Source organism: Anser anser (genome assembly GCF_964211835.1).
Source record: "Anser anser genome assembly, chromosome: 1".
Lineage (NCBI taxonomy): Eukaryota > Metazoa > Chordata > Aves > Anseriformes > Anatidae > Anser > Anser anser.
Window position 1 is genome coordinate 22,408,173 of NC_139720.1, and position 25,557 is coordinate 22,433,729.

The following is a 25,557-nucleotide window of genomic DNA, read 5'->3' on the forward strand; positions in this document are numbered from 1 at the left end:
TGACGACTCAGAATGTCTTCAAGGGCTTCTTCTTGTTACCTGAAGTTTACCAAAGCTTTTCTCCTCCGTTGTTTCCAGCTGTACAGACTTTTTTTTTTTTTTTAAGTATTTATTCTGTATGCTACCTAACTCTTCTACCAGAAACTATTATTAGAAAATGGTGCAGCACTGAAATGGGAAACCTGGATTCCAGTCCCCATGCATCCTTGCTGGAGACTGAACCACCTGTGCGTGCTTTCCAGGAAAGAGATGTAATCAGAAGCTACATATTTCTAGAGTGGAATTTTTTTCATGCCTCCATGTGAAGCTGGATCACTCTGTAACCAAGAATCTAAGTTGTAGGGTGCAAAGGGAAAACACAGAAGAGGTGAAATCTGTGATCAGATGACGATGAGGCTCTCCTAGGGGAGAGATGCATTGCAAATTGTTCCATTTGCTAAACTTTATATAAGTGCACCGGAAAGAACAGAAGGAAATTAGATCCCATGAGAGGTCTAGTTAATTATGAGTTTTAATAATTTTGTAAATAAATGAATTATGGGTAAGATAATACATACAGAAGTTTATTTTCATCCCCAAAGGGTAATGAAGTGTTGTGCTAATTGGGGAACAGAGAATGAAGATGCAGCTACTTGTTGGACTGGAGCACATATTGACTAAGATTCGGAATTATTCTAGACCAGGGATTTTCCATAAGATACTACCAAGTCTAACGTATAAGGGTCGTGTAAACTTTATAGTTATGCAAATGTAGATTTGATGCAAATATAAATGAATTTAATTTTAAGGCTTCACCAGAAATGTGAGGCATATTAATATAAGCATTTTAAAACTGTGAATATTGTAAGCAAGTTGTATTGGGCTAGAAAATGGCATGGGGAGAACTAGTTCACATCTTGCTTCATTTGTGGTGTACAGAAAACTCTTAATGTACTTTTTCGTAGTGACTGACCCAACAAAAAAAGAGTTGTCTAAGTGATCCCACCTTTATCTGAAAGTCAACATGTCTGTGCTCTAAAGACTTGTTTATGCATTTCCCATTTAAGCATCATTGGATATAAATAAACAAACAGCTCTGGGAATTGCAAGCAGAACTCAGTATTGTTTTCCCCTTCCCCAAGTTAATCGCATTCTCAATAGAATCAGGCTGTCTTTGTTAATCTCTTTTTAGTCCCCCAGCTCTTGCATTCCTGATTGAACCGTGCCTTGTGCTTAACAAAAAGGGTCTCAATTTGTAGTTTAGGATTTAGAAATCAAGGTCTTCTGCTGCCTTGGTGAATGTTCTACCCATCTGGCCATCATGGATGCAGAGACTCTAACAAAGGAGCCTTAATGTGCCTGAAACAGTCTGAATTGCTCTCAGACCTCTATGTCTACAATTTGTTTAATCTGGAATGCATCGTTCATCACAGGATACTATGAGTGCGAACACTACATGAGGCCACATCAAATCAGAAATATAATCTAAGAGCAGTGTATTAAGGAATGCTGGAATATCTGTATATGCAATAAAACATAGTATGACTGTGATTTGTGACACCGTTTGATTAGCTCACATGACATGGGAGATCCTCCAGCGTTTATGAACTCTACCTTCATCTCTGCCAAACTGAACTCTGCTCAGTGCAGTGTCACAGCATTAGTTCACTCCAGCTTAGAACTACTTTTCCTAGGGAGAGCTATTGTGAAGTTAGGTGCTTCATCCAAAATGCACGCAAATTCAAAAAGAGTCATTGGTCAGAGGGTATGAGCAAAAGTTTTGCTAATCGAATCTTACAGCTCTTGGATGTATAAATTAGATGGCAAGGCATCTCGGCAGGTGTTACTAGCAGCCCTTTGGCAGAACAAAACCTCTCAGTGGACACTAACCCTACTATTAAAACTATTTGAGATAATGCTTCAATATCCTCTACCAAAAAATACCTCCCTTGCTAGAATATGTCATTATACATCTTGGAAACATAATCCAGTATGAAACTGTTTTCTTTGCCAAGAGAAATTTCTCTGAATTTTGGATTTCTCAAAGCCATTAACCACAACAGAGAAACAATTTAAAAAGAATTTGATCATCAAGCTGTAGCAGAACTCTTGTTTCTAAACACGTCACCAGTTCCATATAATCTAAAGTGCAATGAACAAACAGATGCTGTTTAAGTCTGCTGGTTTTGTTGAGATCATTATCCAGAAGACAAAAGCTAAACTCAAAAACTCACCTATAATGTATTTTATGCCTGGAATTTGCATGAAATGAATCAGGAGGATTTTCATCCTTCTGTGATATTGAAGAGCACCCTGCACTTTTTAACACTGTATGTGGTTTGGCTATGAAATATTAATGTTCATTAGATACCACACACATTTGTAATGATTCTTCCTTATGAATGATGTAACAGAACCACCAAAACCACAGACAATGGTAGCCAAAACATGGTGAAACAGCTTCAGTGCACAGGAAGATTAAGTTAACTAGAACTCCCAGTCTGCATAACAGACAACTGAGCTGGAATAGAACAAAATCTTAAGTGCTATGGAGAAATGTTGAGTATGTTGGTATGTTGAATATCTATTTTTAAACTGATTCTTTTTAAAATTAATAATAATTCATGAATTTCTGCAGCAATTCCTACAGGAAGTAGTAGGCAATCAATATTTAGCATATTTAACACATAAAGAATTCTGCAAGTGCTTGATTTTGTGGAAATCATTGCCACAGGTTGTTTCGGATGCTAAATGTTTATCAGTACTTTCAGGAATAAGCAGATGAATTCATGAAAGATGGGTGCTTCCTTTGAGACTACAGAGGTCCAAATGAAACTGCTGGTTCACAAACAAGAAAAACATACAGAATTACTTGAGAATGACTGGTAGGAATTTTTGGGACTTATGAATGCACCTGGCAAGTCAGAAGAGTGATCTGAATTTCATATTTTGTTAGTAGAAATGTTAAAAGGGAAAGAGGGATATTCAAGAGAAATGATAGCACTCATAATGGAATGTTAAGGTCTTCATTACCTGAGACCCTGTCATTAGGTAATGAACCTCCCCCCCCCCCCCCTTTTTTTTTTTTTCTTTTTGAAGAGATAAAGTAGTCAAACCTAGAGAGCAGAATATAGCAGCAGCCGCCTGGAGTGCTGTGAAAGGGGATGGCAGTAACAAAGCCTATGCGGGATGTAATTCTTTCTTTCAGTATGCTTGGCGTATTAACAATTTGATTTAAAAAAAAAAAAAAAAAGGTGGTTTTTGTCTGAGAGCGGAAAAACATCAAAATTGCAAATAGCAAACTGGACTGCACTGTGGCTTAGCTGCCTAAGTGTACAGTGACCTGGGCAGGTTTACACAGATCTACCAAAACCTATACTGCTGCTGTATCATGGACGTTTGTCTCTTAGAAGCATCCATGTTAGCTAGGTGAAAAGCAGGTGTGCCAAGCCCCAGCTCTGACTGCAGTGGATTCTTAGCCTATATATAGGCAATTATTAATAATTAGCAGTAATTAGTTAGCAATTAGCATGATCTTTTTGTTCAGTGTCACAAATAATATTGACAGTCTTAAGTCTCAGAGATTTTTTGTATGCATGGGTACTTGTTCCAGTTTTAAAAAGGAAAGGGTTTGTAATATTTCAGTGCCAAAATACTCTTCAGCTGGACAAACCTTATTATTGATTTAATATTAAACCTAAATATTACTGTAATTCACATAGATGCTCACCTTTGAACCTTTCTGAATTCTTGTCACAGTGATTTCTTTTGGTAGCCAGTTCTACAAGCTAATTATGGACTGTGTGAAAAATTCTTATTACTTTAAAAACGCCCATCTTCTAATTTCATTGAACCTTTCTTTAGTTGTGTAAGACAAAAAGAAAATTTACCAGTTTTTGCAAAGAACCCCTTGCCCTATTTTTATTCAATAAGTTTTTTTATTACTTATTTATAGATTTCAATTCTCTCTCAAATTTAATGGCTGAATGTTGCATTTTTCAAAGTTAGGAAACATCATCTGCTTGTTCTTCATTTAAACAAAGAAACTCGAATCTGATTCCCAGCTTATCCTGCTGCATGAACAACTGCAGCAGAGTGATGCTAAGTGAGCTTTACACCTGGATCAGAAATTCTCACACACAATGTCCAGCCACTGGGTGAAGGGGCTCCTCTCTGCAAGCATCTTCCTGATCTGTGCTGGTTATCTGTAAGAGGCACTTTGCACATGACTGGCTATCTGACTGGTCAAAGTTTGGGTGCATTTGCTTGCCAACATCACTAATTGGTTATATTATGAAATATATGATGAATTACAACAATATATAAACGAGGGTCTTCCACCGAGAAGCAAGTTATAAGGTCAGCTTAGATACTGAGATTCCTACATGCATTCAGCACTGCCCATTTTTCTGGTCTTCCTTAAGATTGGAATATGAAAGTTATGAATATGCATTTAAGATAGAATGAGATTTCAGCTGTTAGTTAGTCACCCTCCAAAAATACACAGCCTCCTCCCCCAAACCCACTAAATAGTAGAGTTGCTAATCTTCATTTAACCGGAATTACTAAAACTGGACAAGGGGAAGATAGAAGAGCAAATTTTACCTTACCAATCTCAATGTTTTTTTATGATGAAATGAGTGGCTTGGTAGACGATGGAAAAGCAGAGGCTGTCATTTACCTTGATTTTAGTTAGGGTTTCCACATGGACTCTCATGGCATCCTTGTAACCAAACCCAGATATAACTGGGTGGGAGGACTACCAGTAGGTATGGAAAAACTGGCCGGGTGGTGTTCCTCAAGGTGCAGTATTGGGGTTTATTCTGTGTAACATACTTGGTGATCTGGATGATGAGTTGGAATGCATTCTAAGCAAGTGTGTGGATAACGTGAAACCTGGGGAGTTGCTGATGTGGTGGAGGACAGGCTTCCTCAAGGCATCAAGGTGAAGGGAAAGGGTTATTCTCCTCTACTTTGCATTTGTGGGGCCACATCTGGAATGCTGTGTCCAGTTTGGGCTCCCAACTGTGGGAGAGATATTTGCAAGCTGAAGAGCATCCAGAGGAAGGCAGCCAAACTTGTTCCAGGGGCTGGAGCATGCGGCATAAGGAGAGGCTGAAGAAATTTGGGTTCTTTAGCTTGAAGAAGAGAACATAAAGAGTGGATATAATCCCTATGCTTCATTATTTGAGTGGGAGTTTCTTAAGAATGTGGAACAAGACTTTTCTGAGAGGTGAACAGGAAAAGGACAGGAGGGAATAGTTGTAGGGTGCAACAAGAGAAATTTTGATTGGATGTAAGGAAAGGAAGAATCACAGAGAGAGTGGTTAGACACAGGGGAAGTAGTCCAGAGAAGTTATGGAATCTCCACTCTTGGATATTTTTGAAACTTTTCAGGGCAAGGCTATGAACTACCTGATATGACTTTGAAGACGGCCCTGTACTGAGCAGAAAGCTGGGTGAGATGACCTCCAGAGGGTCCTTCCAACTTAAATTGCTCTATGATTTTATATGAGGTTTGACCTATATCTAAAATTGTGCCTGTGATATGGGAGGAAAGATGTTTTGAAACTAAAGAGGAATGAATATAATTAAAGAATTAGCAGAAGTAGCACTAATATGCTTTTGCTTTGTCCATTATCTTTGATCCCTGCACTTAGAAGATGATGTTTATAAGCTGCTATCAAGGTAACTCAATATCTAGGAGATGACTGTTACAGTAAAACATCAAATAGTGAGCTGGACCTTAGCAAAGGATGATGACATGCTAAAAAATGCCTCACTGGGGTGCCAAATTGAGGAATGCCATTGCCACTGATTTGGGCAGGCATTCTTGCTCTCCAGTGCTTGATTCCATGAAGTGGTTCACCAGCACTGGATTAATTTTCTCACTCTTTAAATCTTTAAGAATTGTCCCCATAAAGGAGCTGGCACTGGGGCAATATTATTAGATTTTATCAGTGAGGTTCAAGGAATGGGTGGAGAAACCACTACTGGATAGCCCACCTTTGAGGACCCCATGCCTATCTAAGATTTTTGCTTAACGGTGGAATTTTTAATGACTGTTTTAGAATAGTGTAAAACATCTCCCTTTTGAGACTGTGATGAATGACGGCTGGGTTTATAAGAAATCTGTAAAGGTTAGCAGCCTTATGTTATTTCAGGTCTTTCCGCTATGAGTTTACCAAGAGATGAACAATGACTGTGTTTACTTCTCTTTGTGCTAGCTGGTGGCACTCATTCACAGAAAGCATTGTAACTTCTTCAGTCACTGCCAGTGCAACCAAGGGTTTCTGAACATCCATTGCTGAGTCTATGCTTTGCAGTTTGCATTTGTCTCTCTCTTTTTTTTTTTTTTTTTTGGATCACTCAATAAAATGATATTGGTAGTTGTGCTAGTGCTTTGAATCCGTTCATGGTGAATGACCAAGATACAAAGTCAAGCTGCGTTCTTCCTATTTCCACATTTGTAACAACACAGTGGCATCAGCAAGAATGGAAGATGATCTTACTTTGAACCTGATATCTGCCTCCTGGGAGGCAGGGAATGTTAATTCTCCAAGTTCGCTACTTCTTGGGAAAGTGCTACAGTCAGTGGGCTGTTGCTCAAAAAGGAGTTGGCAGCTGTGTTCCTGGCGCTTTGTAACCCACGAGCTCTGCAGTTGTAACCACATGCACGCACTGAACACAGCCAGCTACATGACTGGGTGGAGCTAAGCCTATTCCTGTCTGTGTCTGAAACGCAGCTGAGTCGAGGATGTAGCTACGCTCATCAAGATAAGAGCACTTCTGGATATATGCAGACTGGTGTTTGGATGTGTAACATGACAGTTTCAACTGACTTCTGCTACTGTGCTACATGACTCTAGACTGAACTGTCCTCTGATACTTAAGATGCATCAAGTTCATTAATCAAAACCCAAATGGACTTTATGGGTTTCAATTTTGCCTCCTGCTGCTTTGGAAACAGATGACTTACCGGTGAAATAAATACCCGTATTTTAAAAAGAGATTGTATTGTTTATGAGTTCATGGTCAGACAGTAAAAACTCCCCGTATCTGATTTGAAAAAGGGTGAGCAAGATATAACATGGACAGTAGGTTTGACTTCGAACTTTGTCTGAAACCCTGAATCCTGTCTCCATCAAAAAGTGATTCAATCACAAGCCGAAGCTTGACAGCAGATTGGTACCATCACTCATCATTTTCACCATAAATGTGTTTACTTCTTACATTTCCCTACAAAAGCTTTTCATTAAATGACGGACACTTGCCCTGAAGAAGAAGAAGACTTACTCCTGTCCTTTCCTTTGAAAAAAACCCAAGTGCTACCCTCCCACTCTGCCGAGCTGCTACCAGCAAAGCAGTGGCAGACACCTTGAGGTTTAGATGTAGAGCGTAGTGATACGGTTTTGCGGAGGACTTGTTAGTGTTAGGTCAGAGGTTGGACTGGGTGATCTTGGAGGTCTCATCCAACCTAGGTGATTCTGTGAGACACCTGCTGTGTGGAGGCAGCAGGTGCCTGCCCGCTCGGCGCAGCACACCCACGTCCCCTGACTGGATTTGGGAACACACCTCACGGAAACATTCATTTACCCTTCTTCACGGCAAAATTTACCAGAAGAACTTTTTTAAAAAAAAAACCAAACCAACCAACAAACAAAAAAACAACCAACAACTGTAATAAAGCAGGCTGAGGGCAGAAACGCCACCCGGGGCCGCCCCTCAGCACCCCACCGGCGGGCAGCGCCTTGCCGCCCAACGGCCGCCCAACGGCCGCCCAGCGGCACCTGTGCTGCACGCCGCGGGGGAGCGGCGGCCCGGGCGCGTGCGCAGTGCGCGGCCCCTCGGCGCCCGGCCGCAGTCACTTCCTCCGCCGTGCCCATCCGGCTCCGGGGTCAGCGGGCGCCGCCGCGGCGGGACGGGGCTGAGGGGAGCCGAGCTCGGGGCGGGGGAGCCCGGCTGTCCGCCCGGCTGTCCGCCCGGAGGTAGGCGCTGCCGCCCGGCGCTCCCTGCCCGCCTCTCGCTGTCACCTGCCGCAGCCGGGCACGCGTGGTGTGCCGGGGAGCGGGAGCTTGGGCGCCGTGAGGTGCGCTGCGAGCACGGCGGCTTCCCTCCCTCCTTCCCTCCCTCCCTGTTTCCCCGCCGAGGGTGCTCCTGGCCCGCCCTGGAGCCGCTTTCTTGCCCTCTCTTTCTTCGGAGGTGACTCTTGGTTTGCTTGTTTCAACAGAACCGCGCTGCTGGATGTAGAAGGGAAGTAGGTGGTGCCCACGGAAAATGCCTCTGAGGGACAAGTGCTGCCAGACTGACCACCATCACCATGGGTGCTGTGAGCCAGGTAGGGTGCTGCGCGGTGCGGCGGTCCCCAAAACCCCGAGAAACTGCGGCGATGTGACGGGTGCACGTCATTAGAGAAAGTTTTGGGTTCTGTTTGGAAATGTTGTTTAAAGGTTCTTGAACTGTCACATTGACTTATTGCAGATCATTTCTCAGGTCCTGCAGGACTTGTCATAGTGCCCAAGCCCCCAAATTGGCACTGTGTACAGCGAGCACAGGAAGGCAAGAAGTTACGTAAAAACAACATTTGTGTTTCCAAAAAGCATACCATTTCAACTTATTATTATTATAAAAGACATTTTTGGCAATCTCTTTCATTCGTTGAGTATATCTTTACTTTGAGTCTCCCCTGGTGAGCTCTGATGAACTTGGGGTCTTCTTCTCAAGTGTCTACCAAAACAAACAAACAAACAAAAAACCAAAACACAAATCCTAGAAGTTCTAAAACAACTATGCATCCACCGCTCTATGACACAGAAGATGCTGTCAGTGGAAAGTACTTTGAGTGCTCTGTAGTTTCAGCCAATTTGGTAGGCTTCTTTTTTCTAATTGTTATGCCTACTGTTATAATTGGTAGCCCAGAAGGAAATTCGGTTCCTTCTTTGTTGTTTTATTGTAGAGTTTGTTATTTGGATGCTTTCATTTGCGTTTCAAAAAGAAAGGCATCAGGTTTTGGAATTAATTGTTGAAAGCCTGTGCATGGCAACTTTGATTTGAGAGTAGGTATTATTCAGCTTATAGAAACGCTTCTTTGTGTTTAAGATTTTAAGGTTTTGAGTTGTTTTAATGCTTTATAAAGGGTAAAATACTATTCTTGCCTTACAAATAATAGTGATGTGTTATGTCTGCTTCATATATGTCACTCCTCTTGATGTCAGTGGGTGTTGCACATGCATATTACAGGCAGTATACAACTCAAAGTACGCTATTTTGAAGAATATGAAATAGCCTAGTAGAATACAATATGTCATTGTGTTAGAGATCCCTAAATGATGAGCTGATTTGTAATGGTTGTTCCATGTTCGTATATATAATAGTATATAGTGCGGCCAGGAGAGTTGCATGGAGTGTTCATTTTATCATTCTTTTCTTTTTGATGCTCTTTACAGCTTGAATTTATTTATAACCTCACATTGAAAGGAATAACTTTCCTGTTAAAATATGTTTAATCTATTTGCAATTCATAAATCTAAATAGTTTTATACTACGCCTCTAGTGCTCTTCATTAAAAATAAATTTCTTAGACATGCTCAGTACCTTATTTAGAAATGGAGACCTTACAGTGGAGCTAAAAGTCCTTCCAAAGGGCCAAGGAAGGAACCAATTTATGAATTAGAAAACTACTTATTTTGTTCATGACAAAGAAGACCTAACTAGTGATTTTGCACACACACGCTTGAGTAGGTGCTCTTGTTCATGCAAATTTGGTTTTCTCTCTGAGCAAAGCTTAGTTGTCTTATGCATGTGCACCAATGGAATGCTGTTAATTTCCATATGCATAAGTAATGTAATAATAATAATCATCCTGATCAGTAAAGAGTTTTAGATCAGTTTTAGTTGTAATAGGTTTTATGAAGACTGCAGGAGAGAATGAAACTTCAGAACTAAGATGTTGGTTCAGCAATTTGCTTGAACCAGAAGCATTTCTTGAACACATATATATATATATGTGTGTGTGTGTGTGTGTTGTTAAAAGTATTATAATAGCTGTCTTTGGTACATACTACTTCGATATGCTCATGCCTTGCTCTGGTCATTCCTGAACGTGTGTGAATTCAGTGCTTAGGTACGTATTGACAACACTGAAGTCACATCGGACATTCTGAAGAAATATGGTATTTGGTAAAGCTTTTTTGTACATCTGTTTTGTTGTTTTGGTTTGATTGATGGGAGTCAAGTAGGCTGTTCTGGGGAATCGCCTTAGTTGATGGGAATTTCTTACGAGTCATTATGGTTTTGTATACTTGTTTTTGTGTTTGATTTTGAATACCCATTTTCTTTAAATAATCAAAATGACAGTGTGTTGTCAAAAGGTATCATGGCTGGAAAATTCACTCTGTGATGTTTTTTGATTCAGTGTTGATGAGAATTTTTGAGTAAGACAACTTGTACTGTAGTTTTGGCTTTCTTTTTATCTAGTTTATTGTATGCACAGAAAACATATAACTTAATAAAAAATCATCTCAGTTTTCTCTAACAGCTTATCCTTTATGTATTTCAGTACATATGTTGGAACCTGGTGATCCTCCGTTGTTACAGCAGCCTCTGCAAACATCAAAATCCGGTATTCAACAAATCATTGAATGTTTTCGATCAGGTATGAAACCATGCTTGACTCTTAAAATGTTTATTACCTTGTTATAAGAGTTATGTATATTTAGCATGTATTAAAAACAAAAGAAAAGAACCACCAACACCTGAATTTCTATATATTTGTGAAATATTTGTAGGTTTTTGGCTTTAGGTGCTGTTCCTTTTTATAACTGTTTTCATATGAAGTAGTCAAGATACAGCTCCTGCTGTATAGTTACCTTTCAAAAACATTTTAAAAAAATAGCTCGTTTTGTGTCATCCCTCCAACTGCTATTATTAACTTGACTTGAACTTCTTAGTACTGCTGTATCATACTACTTTTAAGGTGTTCATTCACTCTTTTATGGAGTTGGAAATCATAGCAGTGAACTTAATAACAAGTGTTTCGAAGAGCATGCCAAAAGTGATTGAAACCTGTAATATTTCCCAGCTTGTTCTATGCTTTTGATGTGGCAAAACAAACACTTTATTTTTCTACGCCTTAGTGCAAGAACACAGCAAATATTAATATGTATACGTATAAAGAAATAGATCTTTGTATATATGAAATAAATGTTTCACGTGTAAGTCATCGATGATATGTAATGGGTTGCATGTGAGCTGAGTCTTGTAGAATGGCACAATATTCAGTTCGTTCTCCACTTGCATTTAGAAACTTAACAGAAGAAGGAAAAGTGGATGTGAGAGTCATCATTAATAACCATTTTTATAAGTGTGAGTGTTTACATGAGATTCACCTAAAGCCTCAAATATGTGAGGCTGGCTTCTTTCACTTGAGGCAGATTAATGGACTCTGTTGGAGATAGCACAAGCTAATCAGAAGTAGTCTATCTGTAGGCTGCTTCCAGGTTGTCCTCATTGGCATGTGTGAAATTGACAGCTTACCTTGCTCTCTTCAGTCATCTGCACCAGGGAAATTGGACAGAAGTCAAAAGGACCTGGACCAGATTTTACTATTTAGCATAACGAAATGTTGCTAGTTCAAAACTAAGAAACACTTTCGATACTTGCTGTAAACTTAAAGAAATAGAAAGCCAGAGTGTTCTCCATTTAAAGCAGTTTTAGCAGAAGGCTTCTTCTGTCATCCAGAACATTAAGAATAACAAATGAATTAGTAGCTATTTTCTAATAATGATTCAAATACAATAAAATATAACAAGCAACAGTCTAATACAGAATTCTGTAACTCTATTATAGAATTGAATATTCTTGTAGAAGAAAGCGGACTAGTGAGATTTTTCTGAAAAGTTAAATTGCTTGCTAAAGGCGTAAGCTTGGGTATTTCTGCCAGAGAAGTGTTTGTAGTGACTGATGTGCTGTAACAGTTTCTTTTGACAATGGTGTTATTTCTAGCATCTACATTTACAAATATTAACAGGATTTGACAAAGTATCACTTACCCCAATTAGCTGCAGCTACAAAGTGGAGAAGGCTTAAAAAAGCTGGAGGCAGCATATGCTGGCAGAAAATTGACTACTCATTGCTGCAACCTGCAGTTAGTGAAGAATGAGGAGATGCTTACTTTTTCTCTGCCTGATCTGTCAACGAAACCAGTGGATGTTTTAATTTATTTTCTGTTTCCAGAAGTCAGTAATGGTCTACTGTTTAATTCATAAAGAGCAATTAATATTTTTACTGCTACTTATGAAAAGTTTCACAGATAAATAAGGAAGGTTTGAAACCAGAGGCACCACCGTGTCATCCAGTCAGGCCTCCAGTATAAGTCCTTAAATGTCATCCAGTAATTCATAAAACCAATGGTTTGAATTGGACAAAAAAAAATCAGTCCTGAATGGAAGAGACCGAACTGTCGGTATAACATGAGAGAGTGCAGGGGGAGAGAGAATGAGGGACTTGTGTGTCCCCTTGATTGGGAAATAGTGGTGAATTAGATATTTTTTTTCATTTGAGAGGGATGTTTTTGGCTAGGGCACACATCAACAGCAAAAGCCAAATTTGAGTTTGTGTGCTATCACCAAGTTGGAGGCCTTTTTATTTGAATTATAGTTAGTGACTCACTGGAATTTTATCTACGTGGCGCATATTCAGTTTTGTTCAGCTGGGTTTTCATTAGTGTTTGTCTTTATATGCTGAAATTCAACTGTTTGAGAGTGAGATTTCAGTACCCAATGTGCTGTTGGGAGAACTCTACAATTCTTAACTTTGGGGTCTTTCAATAAATGTAAATATCTGTCCAGTAGTCTGTTGTCGATAGAAATGCAGGTCAGGTGATTAGGTTAGTAACACTTCAGGAAAAAGCCCGTGGGAGGAAAAGACAAAGAGTCTTGGGCAGTGGCCCGGGAAAGGCATAGGCAAGGCAAGAAACTGGATGGTAGCCTCAGATAGTCAAGTCTGGATCCTAGTTTTAAATAGTTGAAGAAGAAAGAAAAGTCATCGTGCTTAGCCAAAACTCAGTTGTAAAAAACTTATAATAATATTAGACTTAGAAATAAAAAGTTGTCTATGTAAGGTTTACTCAAAATTGAAGAATTCTTAGATATTATGGAATTACTAATATTTGAAAAAAAATTGGTTTAGGGAATAATTCTTCAGTGTGATTCTAAGTTTGATCTTTAAATGGAATTCTTAAGTGCCTGTGATAACTGAAAACGTGAACTTCTGTTTGGGCTGGAAGAATATCTTGTTGCCACTTTTGCTGCTTCATAATTGTCTGTGATATTATTTATTCCTTGCCCAGTTTCATTATGGTTTTGCTTGTTTGACTAATTTAGATTAATTTCGATTTATTCCTTTATAAGAAAAAAAAATCAAATTGGAGAAATTAGCTGAATTTGTTTAGCTAGTGTTTCCTTCTGGTTTGGCACGGGTAAGTATTCATCATTTAACAATCCATTGCTAATTGTAGGCATTATGTAGATAATTTTAGCAAGATGTGAAATGTGGTCTTGAAGTGTAACTTAAACAATCAGAGGGTTCGGGGTTTAAGAAGGGCAGGAATGTGAAAACACCAACAATGCTAGATCAAACTTTACTCTTGTGTGTTCATTTTGGAATATACAAGTGTGAGAAAACCTGCACGTTTTGTCAAGTTACTTTGCTTTAACAGAAAAATTTCTGACTTAAATTACTTGTATTTTCCTTTCAGCAGGCTGAAAATGTGTCTCCAGTTCTATTTTCTTGCATAAGCTTGTTCACTTTGATCTTGGGTCAGATGCACAGATGTAGTAACATTGATGTTGACCTGTTACTCTCTGAGTTTTGTTGTATGCTCTGTATTTTTTTTGCCTTTATTAGTGCTTTTTTTTTTTAAAAAAAAAAGTGAAATAGCTGTAGGTATCTTGCTTTCTTAACATTGTTGGACAAGCTTAAAGAAAAAACACTGCAGATTTATTTAAATGCTGGAGTTGCTTGTCCTTTCTTGTTAGGCAATTGTATTGCAGCAACCAGATACCTTGGTATGGAATCTTTTTTAGTGTTAGCTGTTGGCCTGGGTCTGAAAAACAGTAACAACAGACATGGAGAAGGCTGAGGTACTCAACGACTTCTTTGCCTCAGTCTTCACTGCCAGTCAGGCTTCCCATGTCTCTTGTTTCCTTGAACCTGTAGATGAGGGCTGGAGGAGCAAAGTCCCTCGAACTGTAAGTGAAGAGCAGGTTCAAGACCACCTGATGAAACTGAACAGGTACAAGCCTATGGGGCCTGATGACATGCATCCCAGGGTCCTGAGGGAACTGGCTGATGGAGTTGCCAAGCCTCTCTCCATCCTATTTGAAAAGTAATGGCAGTCAGGTGAAGTCCCCAGTGACTGGAGAAAGGAAAATATCACTCCCATTTTTAAAAAGGGTGGAATGGAGGACCCAGGGAACTACAGATCAGTGAGCCTCACCTCTAGTGCCTGGCAAGATCATGGAAAAGATCCTCTGGAAGCAGTGTCAAGGCACATAGACAAGGAGGTGATCCGAGACAGGCAGCATGGCTTCACCAAGGGTAAATCGTGCCTGACCAATCTGGAGGCATTCTATGGTGGAGAGACTGCATCAGTCAACAAGAGAGGACCAACCAATGTCATCTACATGGACTTCTGTAAGGCCTTTGACGTGGTCCCATGTGACTTCCTGGTCTCCAAATTGGAGAGAGATGGATTTGGAGAGATACGGATTTGATGGGTGGACCATTCAGTGGATAAGAAATAGGCTTGAAGGTCGAACCGAGAGAGTGGTGGTCAATGGCTCTGTGTCCAGGTAGAGGCCAGTGATGAGTGGTGTCCCTCAGGGGTCTGTCCTGGGACCGGTGCTGTGTAATATCTTCATCCGTTATTTAGATGAATGGGATCGAGTGCACCCTCGATGAGATGCCACCAAGCTGAGTGGTGCAGTTGATACAACAGAAGGAAGGGATGACATCCAAAGGGACCTGCACAAGCTTGAGAAGTGGGCCCATGTGAACCTGGTGAGGTTCAACAACTCTAAGTGCAGGGTGCTGCACCTGGGTCAGGGCAATCCCAGACATGAGCACAGACTGGGAGAAGAACTCATTGAGAGCAGCCCTGCAGAGAGAGACTTGGGAGTTGTAATGGGCAAAAAGCTTGACATGAGCTAGCAGTCTGCACTTGCTGCCCAGAAGGCCGACTGCGTCCTGGGCTGCATCAAAAGGGGAGTAGCCAGCAGGTTGAGGGAGGTGATTGTCCCCCTCTGCTCTGCCCTTTTGAGGCCCCACTTGGAGTGCTGCATCTAGTTCTGGGACCCCCAGCACAAGAAGGATGTGGGGCTGTTAGAGCAAGTTCAGAGGAAGGCTGTGACGATGATCAGAGGGCTGGAGCACCTCTCCTATGAAGAAAAGCTGAGAGAGCTGGGGATGTTCAGCCTGGAGAAGAGAAGGCTCCGGTGAGACCTCATTGCAGTCCTTCAGTATTTAAAGGGGGCTTATAAAAAAGATGGAGAGCCACCTTTTGCTCAGGCAGATAATGATAGGTCAAGGGAGAATGGTTTTAAACTAAAAGAAGGGAGATTGAGATTAGAGGTTAGGAGGAATTTCTTCACTCAGAGGGTGGTGAGGCACTGGAACAGGTTGCCCAGAGAGGTTGTGGATGCCCCATCCCTGGAGGCGTTCAGGGCCAGGTTGGATGAGGCCCTGGGCAATCTGATCTGGTGGGCGGCATCCCTACCCAAGCAGGGGAGTTGGAACTGAATGATCTTCAAGTTTCCTTCCAACCCACACCATTCTGTGATAAATCATTGCTCTTTCACTATGAACTGTAATGTGTGTAAACATTTTTTCAGACTAGTCTTGTTTTCATTTTGAAACTTGTGTGTATCATAAACAGTGCAATGAAAGCATTAATGCAAGATAAAATGCTGTTGAAATTGTCATATTTTAAAATGTTTCTGCTTGCATGATCTGATTTGAGTTAGATGAACAGAAAACCTTCCTTTAAGTGTAATGTTTCTTTTATTACAGGAACTAAACAACTTAAGCATATCTTGTTAAAAGATGTGGACACCATTTTTGAGTGTAAATTGTGCCGGAGTCTCTTCAGAGGATTACCAAATTTAATTACTCATAAAAAGTTTTATTGTCCTCCAAGTCTCCAGATGGATGATAGTAAGTTTTACTAATTGTAATACACGTGTTCATGTCATAATTTGATAGCTGGTTTTTAGGCCCAGCCTTTTAATGAAGGGTGTCACTATTAACACTTTTTATTCCTTGCCCTTTTCCTTTCTCGTTTTTTCTCTTTATGGTGAAAGATACTGAAGAGTATGCCAAAGGACTGGGAAACTGAATCTGATAGAAAAGCTTGGATCTAACAAGGCATTTCAGTTTTAGATCAGCATAGCTTTGATAGACTTCAGCTGGATCATGTAAAGTGACTTGGCTGAATTTGTGTCATTTTTCCTGTACTTGGGAAGCACTCAGTATCATGGACAAAATCCTTCATTCTAACTCATGAAACACAGACTAAAAGATCACTCTTTTTAAGGACATGTCTTCTTCATTTCTCTTTCCCACCACCTCACCTCACCTCATGCTACTTTAAGGTAGTCTTCACCCTGGTAACCAATGATAGAATGCACAGGAATGTTATGAAGCTGTGCCAGGGGAGGTTCAGACTGGATATTAGGAAACATTTCTTTACTGCAAGGGAGGTCAAACACTGGAACAGGCTTCCTAGTGAGCTAGTTGATGCCACATGTCTGTCAGTGTTCAAGAGGTGTTTGAATAATGCCCTCAGTCATATGTTTTAACTTTTGTTTAGCCCTGAAGTTGTCAGGCAGGTGTACTTGATGATCTCTGTAGGTCCCTTCCAACTGAAGTATTCTATTATATTATTGTTGGGGTATATATGTGATCATGTCTAGCCTACCTCCTTTTTTGTAGAAATTAAACTTTATTATTAAAAGTAATTTGAATGATGAAGAAACAAGTGTATTTTCATAGAAGAAGAAGTGTATTGAAGACGTTTTTAGCAATGATGATTTGTTGATCTGAGTAAGGCTGAATGTTTTGGAAATGTGCCAGCATTTGAAATGTTTTGTAATTTTTTTTAATTATCTTGGTCTCTGTTGACTAGGTCAACGTTGCAATGAGTTTTTTTCTTCCTTTATTAGCATCCTCATGCCTCAATACTTCAAAAATTAAGAAACTAGTGATTTACTTAGGTGATTGTTTTCCCACATTGTATCAGTAGGTGTTGTGAAGGAGAAGGTGAAAAGACTAATATTGTCTCCCTCCTTAAATTAGTGTGTTTGGCCAGTTGCAGAGCCCCAGAGCTTCTCTGTGAAAGGGATGAATTGTATTTTCAAAGCAGAATTGTAAGTGAGTCTGACTTAAATGCAAAACTTTCTAAGCAAAATAAGATTACCCTGAGTAAAGACTTCAGTCCTGCTCCTGACATTCTAACTTTCATTTAATTGCCTACTTAACTGATATTTTTCACTGTTCACTAGGAAGGGTTCAAATGACAAAAACAATGCTATGTGCTCCAGATAAAGAGAATAATAATAAAACTCTGAATAAAGCTATATAAATCCTTGTGTTTTATACAAAATTGAGAATGAAGATTATTGAATGACGTGGATGTTTTTTTTCAATATATAAAATTAAAAGACAATAGGTAGGAATAAAAGTTCAGTAGTCCTCATGGTGAAAAATTACTAATACCATTCCCTGAGGACTCTTTTGAGGTACTTTGTGTAGTCATTGGATATGAATACATATGTGGTATGAAGAGGTGGTATAAAATAGGAATGACTTTTTACCCTTGATAAAAATTATGCAGATAATCCCCATTTGAAGCTGACTGCAAAAGATGTTAATAATTCAGTGTTAAAACATGGTTCTGAGCAACAAAGGAGCATATTTCTTGTTCTGACACTCTTTCCTCTACTTGAGAATGTGGAAAGAATGACCCTCACTCAGCGAGGGTTTACTTTACTCAGGAAATAAAATTACCAATACTTTTTTTTTTTTAATAAAATACACATAACATCGTTGTGGTAGCCAGGAATATAAATGTTTTGAAAAACATTTGAATAAACTTTTTTGAAACTAAGTGTATTAAAACAGTACTTTACAAACTTCAGCTTGCAAAGTTTAGTTACTGGTATCAGGCAAACAAGGAGAGGAGGATCCCCGTATCATCCTTTCTTGCTTTTTAAGTTCATTTCAACTCCTTATCAGAGCAGAACACAGGGTGAACCTTTGGGTAAGCTGAGCAGAGTCATTTCATTAAATATTATTTCATTGAATTTTTATTCTTTTGAGAAATTATTTTTTTTCTAAATTCAGAATTGGTCTGTCCTTATATTTATCTTACTGTATCACTAAGCCTGCTAACTGTTTTGGTAGTGCTAACATCTTTCCCTGCCCCAGAAGTTCCGTCTCATCTACTTCTGTCCTCATGCAGTGCTCAGGTTACACAGATGTTTCATTCTTTCTTAAGGACTGTTCAGAGTTTACGAAAAAGAGCTTATTTCCAGAAATAGATTCCTCTATTGAGAATGCCTGTTTCCAGCAGTAGGAAGATCAGTTTCTAATGATGCTTTGGGCTTCGCTGCACACTGGAAGAACAAGCTCAGTACTATGTCCTTACTTTTGCAATTGATACAGCTTTTTAGATAAGTTTAATTCCTGACAAACTAATTTTTAGCTTAGGTGGCTTTCACATTAGCACACTAGAAGGATGTTCTTTCAGTCTTGGCTTCTAGTAAAAATCTCACTTGTACTGATGTGATAAAAATGATTACTCAAAACCTATACGTATAAAGGGTCGGTAAAATAGTAAAAATACAGGGCTTATGCAAATTTGGTGGCTGAATAGACATAGTGGTAAAAAGGCGCTTTGAAACTTGTAAAACTTAAATAATTTGAAGTTACTAAATGATTTTAAAATGCCTTTGCCTTTTTTTACAGACCTCCCAGATATAAATGATAAGCAGAGTCAAGCCATAAATGACCTCCTGGAAGCAATCTATCCAAGGGTAGACAAGCAAGAATATATAATTAAATTAGAACCTATAGAAACTAATCAGAATGCTGTATTTCAATATGTATCAAGGACTGATAGCCCAGAAGAGAACACAGAAAGTAGTAGTACCCCTGATCAAACTCCAGTACAGACACAGGAACCCAGCACTGAGCAACCCAAGACTGTTTCAGCTCCAGCTTCAGTTGGGGAGACTGTAGAATTACCTCCTGCTGATCCTGTTACAAACAAGGTGATACCTACTCCTGAAGAACAGCCTCCAGCGGTAACTCCTGAGTTGGACTCTTTGGATAATTCTGATTTTGGCCACCAGTTGATTTGTTGCCTTTGTAGAAAAGAATTTCATTCCAGACGCAGTGTACGCCGGCACATTAGAAAAGTACACAAAAAAAAGATGGAAGAGCTAAAGAAGTACATAGAAACAAAAAAGAAACCAAATCAGTGCTCCACAAAGGGACGAAATAAGAACGTTCTTGTAACATTAGGTAGAAGTTGTCCTGTGTGTTATAAATCATTTGCCACAAAAGCCAACGTAAGGAGGCATTTTGATGAAGTTCATAGAGGATTAAGAAGGGATTCCATTACTCCTGATATAGCTACAAAACCTGGGCAACCTTTGTTCTTGGATACAGTTTCTGCTAAAAAATCTTTTAAGACCCGAAAACAAAAGTCGTCTTCAAAGGCTGAATACAATTTAACTGCGTGCAAATGCCTTCTGTGCAAGAGAAAATATAGTTCACAAATAATGCTGAAAAGGCACATGCAAATTGTTCACAAGATAACTCTTTCTGGAAAGAACTCTAAAAGAGAGAAAGGACCCAACAATACTGCCAATGGAACAGAAATAAAACTAAAAGTTGAACCAGCAGATTCTGTAGAACCTTCACCCCCTTCCATTGCTCTTTCTCCACAGAATGAATTAAAGGGAACAAATCACTCAAATGAGAAAAAAAGCACTCCGTCAGCACAGAGAAATAAAGTTAAACAGGACCCAGAAAACCCTAAATCAACCTCTAAATCAACCACTAAGTCAACCTCTAAACCAACCTCTAAATCAACCAATGCATCTGCTGCAGGTGGCCAGCAAAAAACCAGGAAGCCAAAACTTTCAGCTGGCTTTGACTTCAAGCAACTTTACTGTAAACTCTGTAAACGCCAATTTACTTCAAAACAGAACTTGACAAAACACATCGAATTACACACAGATGGGAATAACATTTATGTTAAATACTACAGGTGTCCGCTCTGCTCTTACGAAACACGTCGCAAACGCGATGTGATAAGGCATATAACTGTAGTTCATAAAAAGTCACCGCGCTACCTTGGGAAAATAACTGCAAGTTTAGAAATTAGAGCAATAAAAAAGCCAATTGATCTTGTTCTAAATAAGGTGACAAAAAGAGGCCCTCAGAGGGATGAAACAAAACAGATTGGTTCAAAACAGGATGTCACTTCTAATTCGCCCAATAAAAAGTATGAAGGAGCTGATGTTGGCATTGAAGTAAAAGTAACAAAAAACTTTTCTCTTCATCGATGCAATAAATGTGGGAAAGCGTTTGCCAGAAAAGCTTTTCTAGAACATCATAAGAAAACCCATAAGGCGAATGTGTCTCATTCACCTGAAGAAAATAAAACCAAAGGCAGAAGTACAAGATCTAAAGCTGTTGTCTGGTGAGGAAAATATAGTGTTTTGTCTTTTTTTTTTCTCCAAACAAAACAAAAACACCTCCTTTCACATGATGTTGTTGATACGTTGACAAAAATATATTTTTCCATAGATTTTATGGTTTAGTGGCTTAAATACCATGATATATGTCAAAGTTGTTTCTTAATTATTTTTTTAGTGTTTAGGAAAAGAGTTAATTTCTAAATTTTTCATTACAGGAAACTGGAATAGAATATAGATTAAGGTGTGCTAAGTTGACTCTTTAAGTTGTTTTTAAGGTATTTGTTGTAATCAAGCTAACATAAATACATGTCTAAAATAGTATGCTTTTAAATTATCAATGCCTTTGTCTTGTTTGAATAACGTACCCTGTTAATGAACAGCTCTGTAACCTAGTTGAAGAAGTGCTAAAAATACCATGGTAAAAGCTGTTGACTAAAAATGTCTCTATGATGTACAGTAATTATCTTCTTTTTTTTAATATTTCATGTGTATTAGGCAATACACATGTTCTGTCCACAGAAGGGCATAGAACAGTGTGTTTGAATGTAATTTGGACACTTAATTGTTTTGATTTAAAATCAGTTTTGAGTTAGGTCCCTGTGAACACTTAAAATCATCAAATTTAGGATTTGATTCTTTTAGTGCTCATTTATATAAGCACAAGTTCAGAGACTTCTGGTCATTTATTTTTTTAAAGTGTTTGAGTCTCAGAAAGATGTTTTGTTTTAAGCCTAAATGTATGTAGAGGTCTGGCCAAGAATTTTCTGACCTTCTGCTTATATGGTACACTGGGAACTGTTTTATACTTGAGAGTTGTATTTGTATTTTCTTAGTTTTACAGTGCCTTTATATTAAAGATGGCCTGTTTTTTAAGAGGACCTTTCAAAAAAATGAAATAATATTTTGTATTTCAGAGTGATTGACTCATGCGTGAAGGTGTGGGGATTGTATAAAAAAAACTATAATGGAGAGACATTATTGACACCTATAAGAGGTTTTAATATTCTTATTTAGAAATAGCCTTATAACGTATTTGGTGGAAAAAAACCACACAAGTATATGTGCCTTGTTCTATATTTTTACTCTGAAATCGGAGGTAATTTGATTTCAGTTCAGTTTTTGTAGTGTTAGCTAGGTTAAAGTGTAACCTGATCTGTTCATGGCTTTGTGACAAATCCTGGCTGAATGGGATGGAACTGGACCCTGAATTATTGTAATTTTAAGAGGAAGAGTGACTTTTGTATTTTGATGATGAATTAAAAATTTAACCATATAAATTATTTATGTTCTGTAATTTTAAACAGAATTATATTGGTAAACACAAAGCATTAATTTATTCCCATTTCTCCTCAGATAGGTTCAAGTGATGTTCGGAAAGTTTGGAGTTCATTTGCATGAAAAAGACTAATGTGGTGTTGGAACTGCTAATATCTTGATAATGGTACTGTGAGGAGGAAATACTTTCATAAGCTGTTGTTTTCTTACTAAATTACGAACATTCTGACTACTTGTTAGACAGTGCTTCCTCCCAAAACACTGCAGTAGTTGAAATACACATGTGCTTCTAAATTAGCAGTTAACTATGCTTATGTCTATGCAGTTGAGGTTTGATACATGAACTTAAAAAAAAAAAAAAAAAAGGAAACAAAACAGAGGCAACTTAAACAACAGCTTTGGAAGAAGACTTTCGTTCCTCATTTAGGAAACCATCTTCAGAGAGCTCATCGTGCATACTGTTCCTCCCTAATAGCGCTAACTGATGAACAGCTCTTAACTTTTTTGTGATATCTACTCTGGCAATTGTTGTGTTATATACTGTTTTAAATTTATTACAGATGAATGTATAAGAGCAAACAATGTAGTGTATATTGGCTGAATTGTACTAATTTTTAGTATTTGCCATAACATCAGTTTGTTCATACTGACTAATTTCCCAGTTGTGGGACGTTCTGAATTTCACTGTACTACAGTTGCTTCAAAGATCTCCGTATTTTTTCCATATGTGGTTCATAGGACAACTTGGTAAACATCTAGGATGTTTACAAGAATATCCACATTCCTCTATTCTTGAATTTTTAAAAAAAAAATTATACACAAGCACTTTAATGATAGTTGCAGTTTATATTTTCAGTTTATTTTTTTGAAAGATCAACACACTAATGTTAATATGAAGGTAGTGAATATTTGCTGATGTATTATAGACAGACAATCTGTGCACAACCACTTATAATGTTAGTTTATTTCTTTAAATATTAATAAAAAGGGAGGATAGTATGGGAGAAACTCAAAGTAATTTTTCTCTCAATATGATGAATGACCACTATAGATAGCACTTGACTTTGTATAATTTGGAAAATGTTTTAGATCCTTTTTTTTTTTAACCTTTTAATCAGAATTTTAGTAAACCTGTTGCATGCCTACCATTATGAGATTCTTGGCAGGTTTTGTGCATCAGTGGTTTTGTTTTGTTTTATTTTATTTTTTTTTTTTACTTTTTAGAAAATATTTTGTTAGTGATTTGTGTCAAATTGCTACAATTTGAAAGGTACTGTACATCAGAAGAAATACCATGTTTTTTTATAGGTTCACTCCCTTACTTAGGGAGGTGCCTCGTGTTCATATATACTTTTTGTATAAAATATATCTAAAAATGTTGATCACAAGATCAGAAGTAAAAATACTTTTTATGGATAGAGAAATATTTGGCCCTGTTAGTGCATTGCACTAAAAATACTGTGAATGGGAACTGGACTGTAGCTGTTGCTGCAAATGTTTTATATTGAATGTACATGCTTTTGTTTGGATAAATGTACTGTATTTGGTTGAAAATAAAGCAGACTGGAAATCGCTTACACGTCCATAAACAAGATGATATTGTTTTTGTAAACCTGATATGTTTGTCACTCCTTAAGCAGAAATTACAATGTTTGCATTTTTTTGTGAAATTTTACCTTCTGATCATTGAAACTAGTTGTCTGTATTATTCTGTTGTAATAAATTCTTTTGCTTTTGTTTTGTTATGAAAAGTTTGGCACTTGTGGAGTGAACATTTCTCCACATTGATGGTTGGCCCTTGCTGTATTTTTAGAAAACCCTTTGATACTGGATTTTTGTCATTTGTAAAGGTGTCTCTTCTTTAGCTGAGCAGAGCTTGTTTTTATAATCCTTCTACAACAAAACTGAATATTGATATTGAAGGAGATAGGCTATGCATTTCATTTTTAATAAGAAAATTCGTGTACATAGCTTGTGTTGCAAATTATGTTGGTGGCCAGCTAATGTTAATTCTTTATATGGTTGGAATATAAGAACTGCCGTAGTCATCATTTATTCTTCTCCAAAGGAAGATGGTAAGCTATTTATGTAAGTGCAATTTAAGCCATGGCCCTGAGTGCTTGTGGATTAAGACTAGGAAGTTAAAATGAAGAAATAGGGATAGGATAACTGTTCGTTTCTCAGCTGAGCCTTTCTGTGGTTTCTGGGCTGGTCTGGGTGGGTGTGCAGGCTGCATCTTTACTTACTTGAAGGTGAAGGTATTCCTGTTTTGAAGGTAAGCTTGCTGCTAAGGGACCTCCAGTTCTCCATCCATGTAGTTAAATTGTCTTGTTCCACTTGAAGTTTTGGGTAGTATATTTCCTTTGAAAGATGTGGCTTAATAATTAGCAATTGCCACACTTTTTTTTTTTTTTTTTTAAATCTTCCATTAGTTAAATCTACTGGGTAGCTCTTTTGATGCACAAGAAAATAAATTACATATACAGTATGTTGGGCTTGTTCAAATCAGTTATTTTTTAAAATCTTTTCATGCAACTGTCTTGAACAGAAGAAGAAAAATGAGAAGGATCGCTAACTGCTTTTAATTAACACAATATATATATTTTTGACAAATCTGGAAATCTGTAATAGAACTTTGAATGTAATCAAGATCCATGTGGGCACTTATAAATGGGATTCCATGCTAATGTGTCAGGATATAATTAACTAAGATGGAGTCTTGCATAGGTCTTATCATTGAGGAGACATGTTGGTTTGGCTTGTGTTGCTTGGAATGGCCAAAGATAAATGTGAATTCTCTAGTGTGCCTTCAGAAATGAAGCCTTGTGAAAGAGGTTTTGGTTCAGAGTGCATGTGACATACCTTATGGAAAATTTTGAGGGTGTTTTAAATGGTTTGTGTGGAAGACTGGCTAGTAATGAAAAGAAGCATATACCTTTTCTAATGCCAAGGCTATGAGAGCTAGCTTTAATGTCAAACTGATGTGAAACGTTGCATAAAAAAATGAATGAAAATAACTTGAGACTTGCTGAAGTTCCAAGTCTAATGAAGTTCTGGGTGCTGTCTCAAAACCACCTTTTCATTAGTCAATCGTCTTGTAGCTGAGAGTGTCTTCCTGGCTTTATTTATTTATTTGCAATGTTTAATTTTGGAGTGTTTTTTTTTAATGTTTTGCTTGCTTTTTCTCAATGAAATCTTAGATTCCAGGGCCTGAAATCCTTTTAATGTTTGGTTCACTCTCTTTTAAGAGAGTTAGAGAGTTGTAGCTGAGATAGCTTATGGTCATTATCACCGTTTGTTTTTTACTGGATTCCAGTGAGGTGAACTTGAAGCTACTGTGTGAAGGATTTGTGTGACTTGTCAAATGCTTGAAGTACTTTGGAAAAGGGAGATGAGTTTTGACTGATGGCTGTAAGAACCTGTGGGTAGATAATTACACGTTTCCCTTTTGCTGAATAGCAAAGTACAGCAATTGGTTAACCACAAACGTGCATATATTGGTTGGGGGATGAGAAGTAGAAAGGAAATAACGTTGCTT

At 38.2% G+C, this 25,557-nt stretch overlaps 1 protein-coding gene across 6 annotated transcripts; it reads left to right on the top strand.

Moving 5' to 3' along the window:
- Positions 1–7,834: 7,834 nt before the first annotated feature.
- ZNF800 (zinc finger protein 800) lies at positions 7,835–22,394 on the top strand. 6 transcript variants are annotated; one of them, XM_083839214.1, is made up of 6 exons: positions 7,835–7,967; positions 8,210–8,317; positions 10,538–10,633; positions 16,048–16,191; positions 19,003–20,746; positions 22,098–22,394. In XM_083839214.1, coding segments are annotated over exons 2-6 (2,046 nt in total). In that variant the 5' UTR covers positions 7,835–7,967; positions 8,210–8,256; the 3' UTR covers positions 22,099–22,394. The 6 variants fall into 6 exon arrangements, with proteins under 6 accessions (XP_083695340.1, XP_083695337.1, XP_083695339.1 ...); XM_083839211.1 differs by having other exon boundaries at positions 22,102–22,243; XM_083839215.1 differs by having other exon boundaries at positions 7,874–8,068.
- The last annotated feature ends 3,163 nt before the right edge of the window (positions 22,395–25,557 follow it).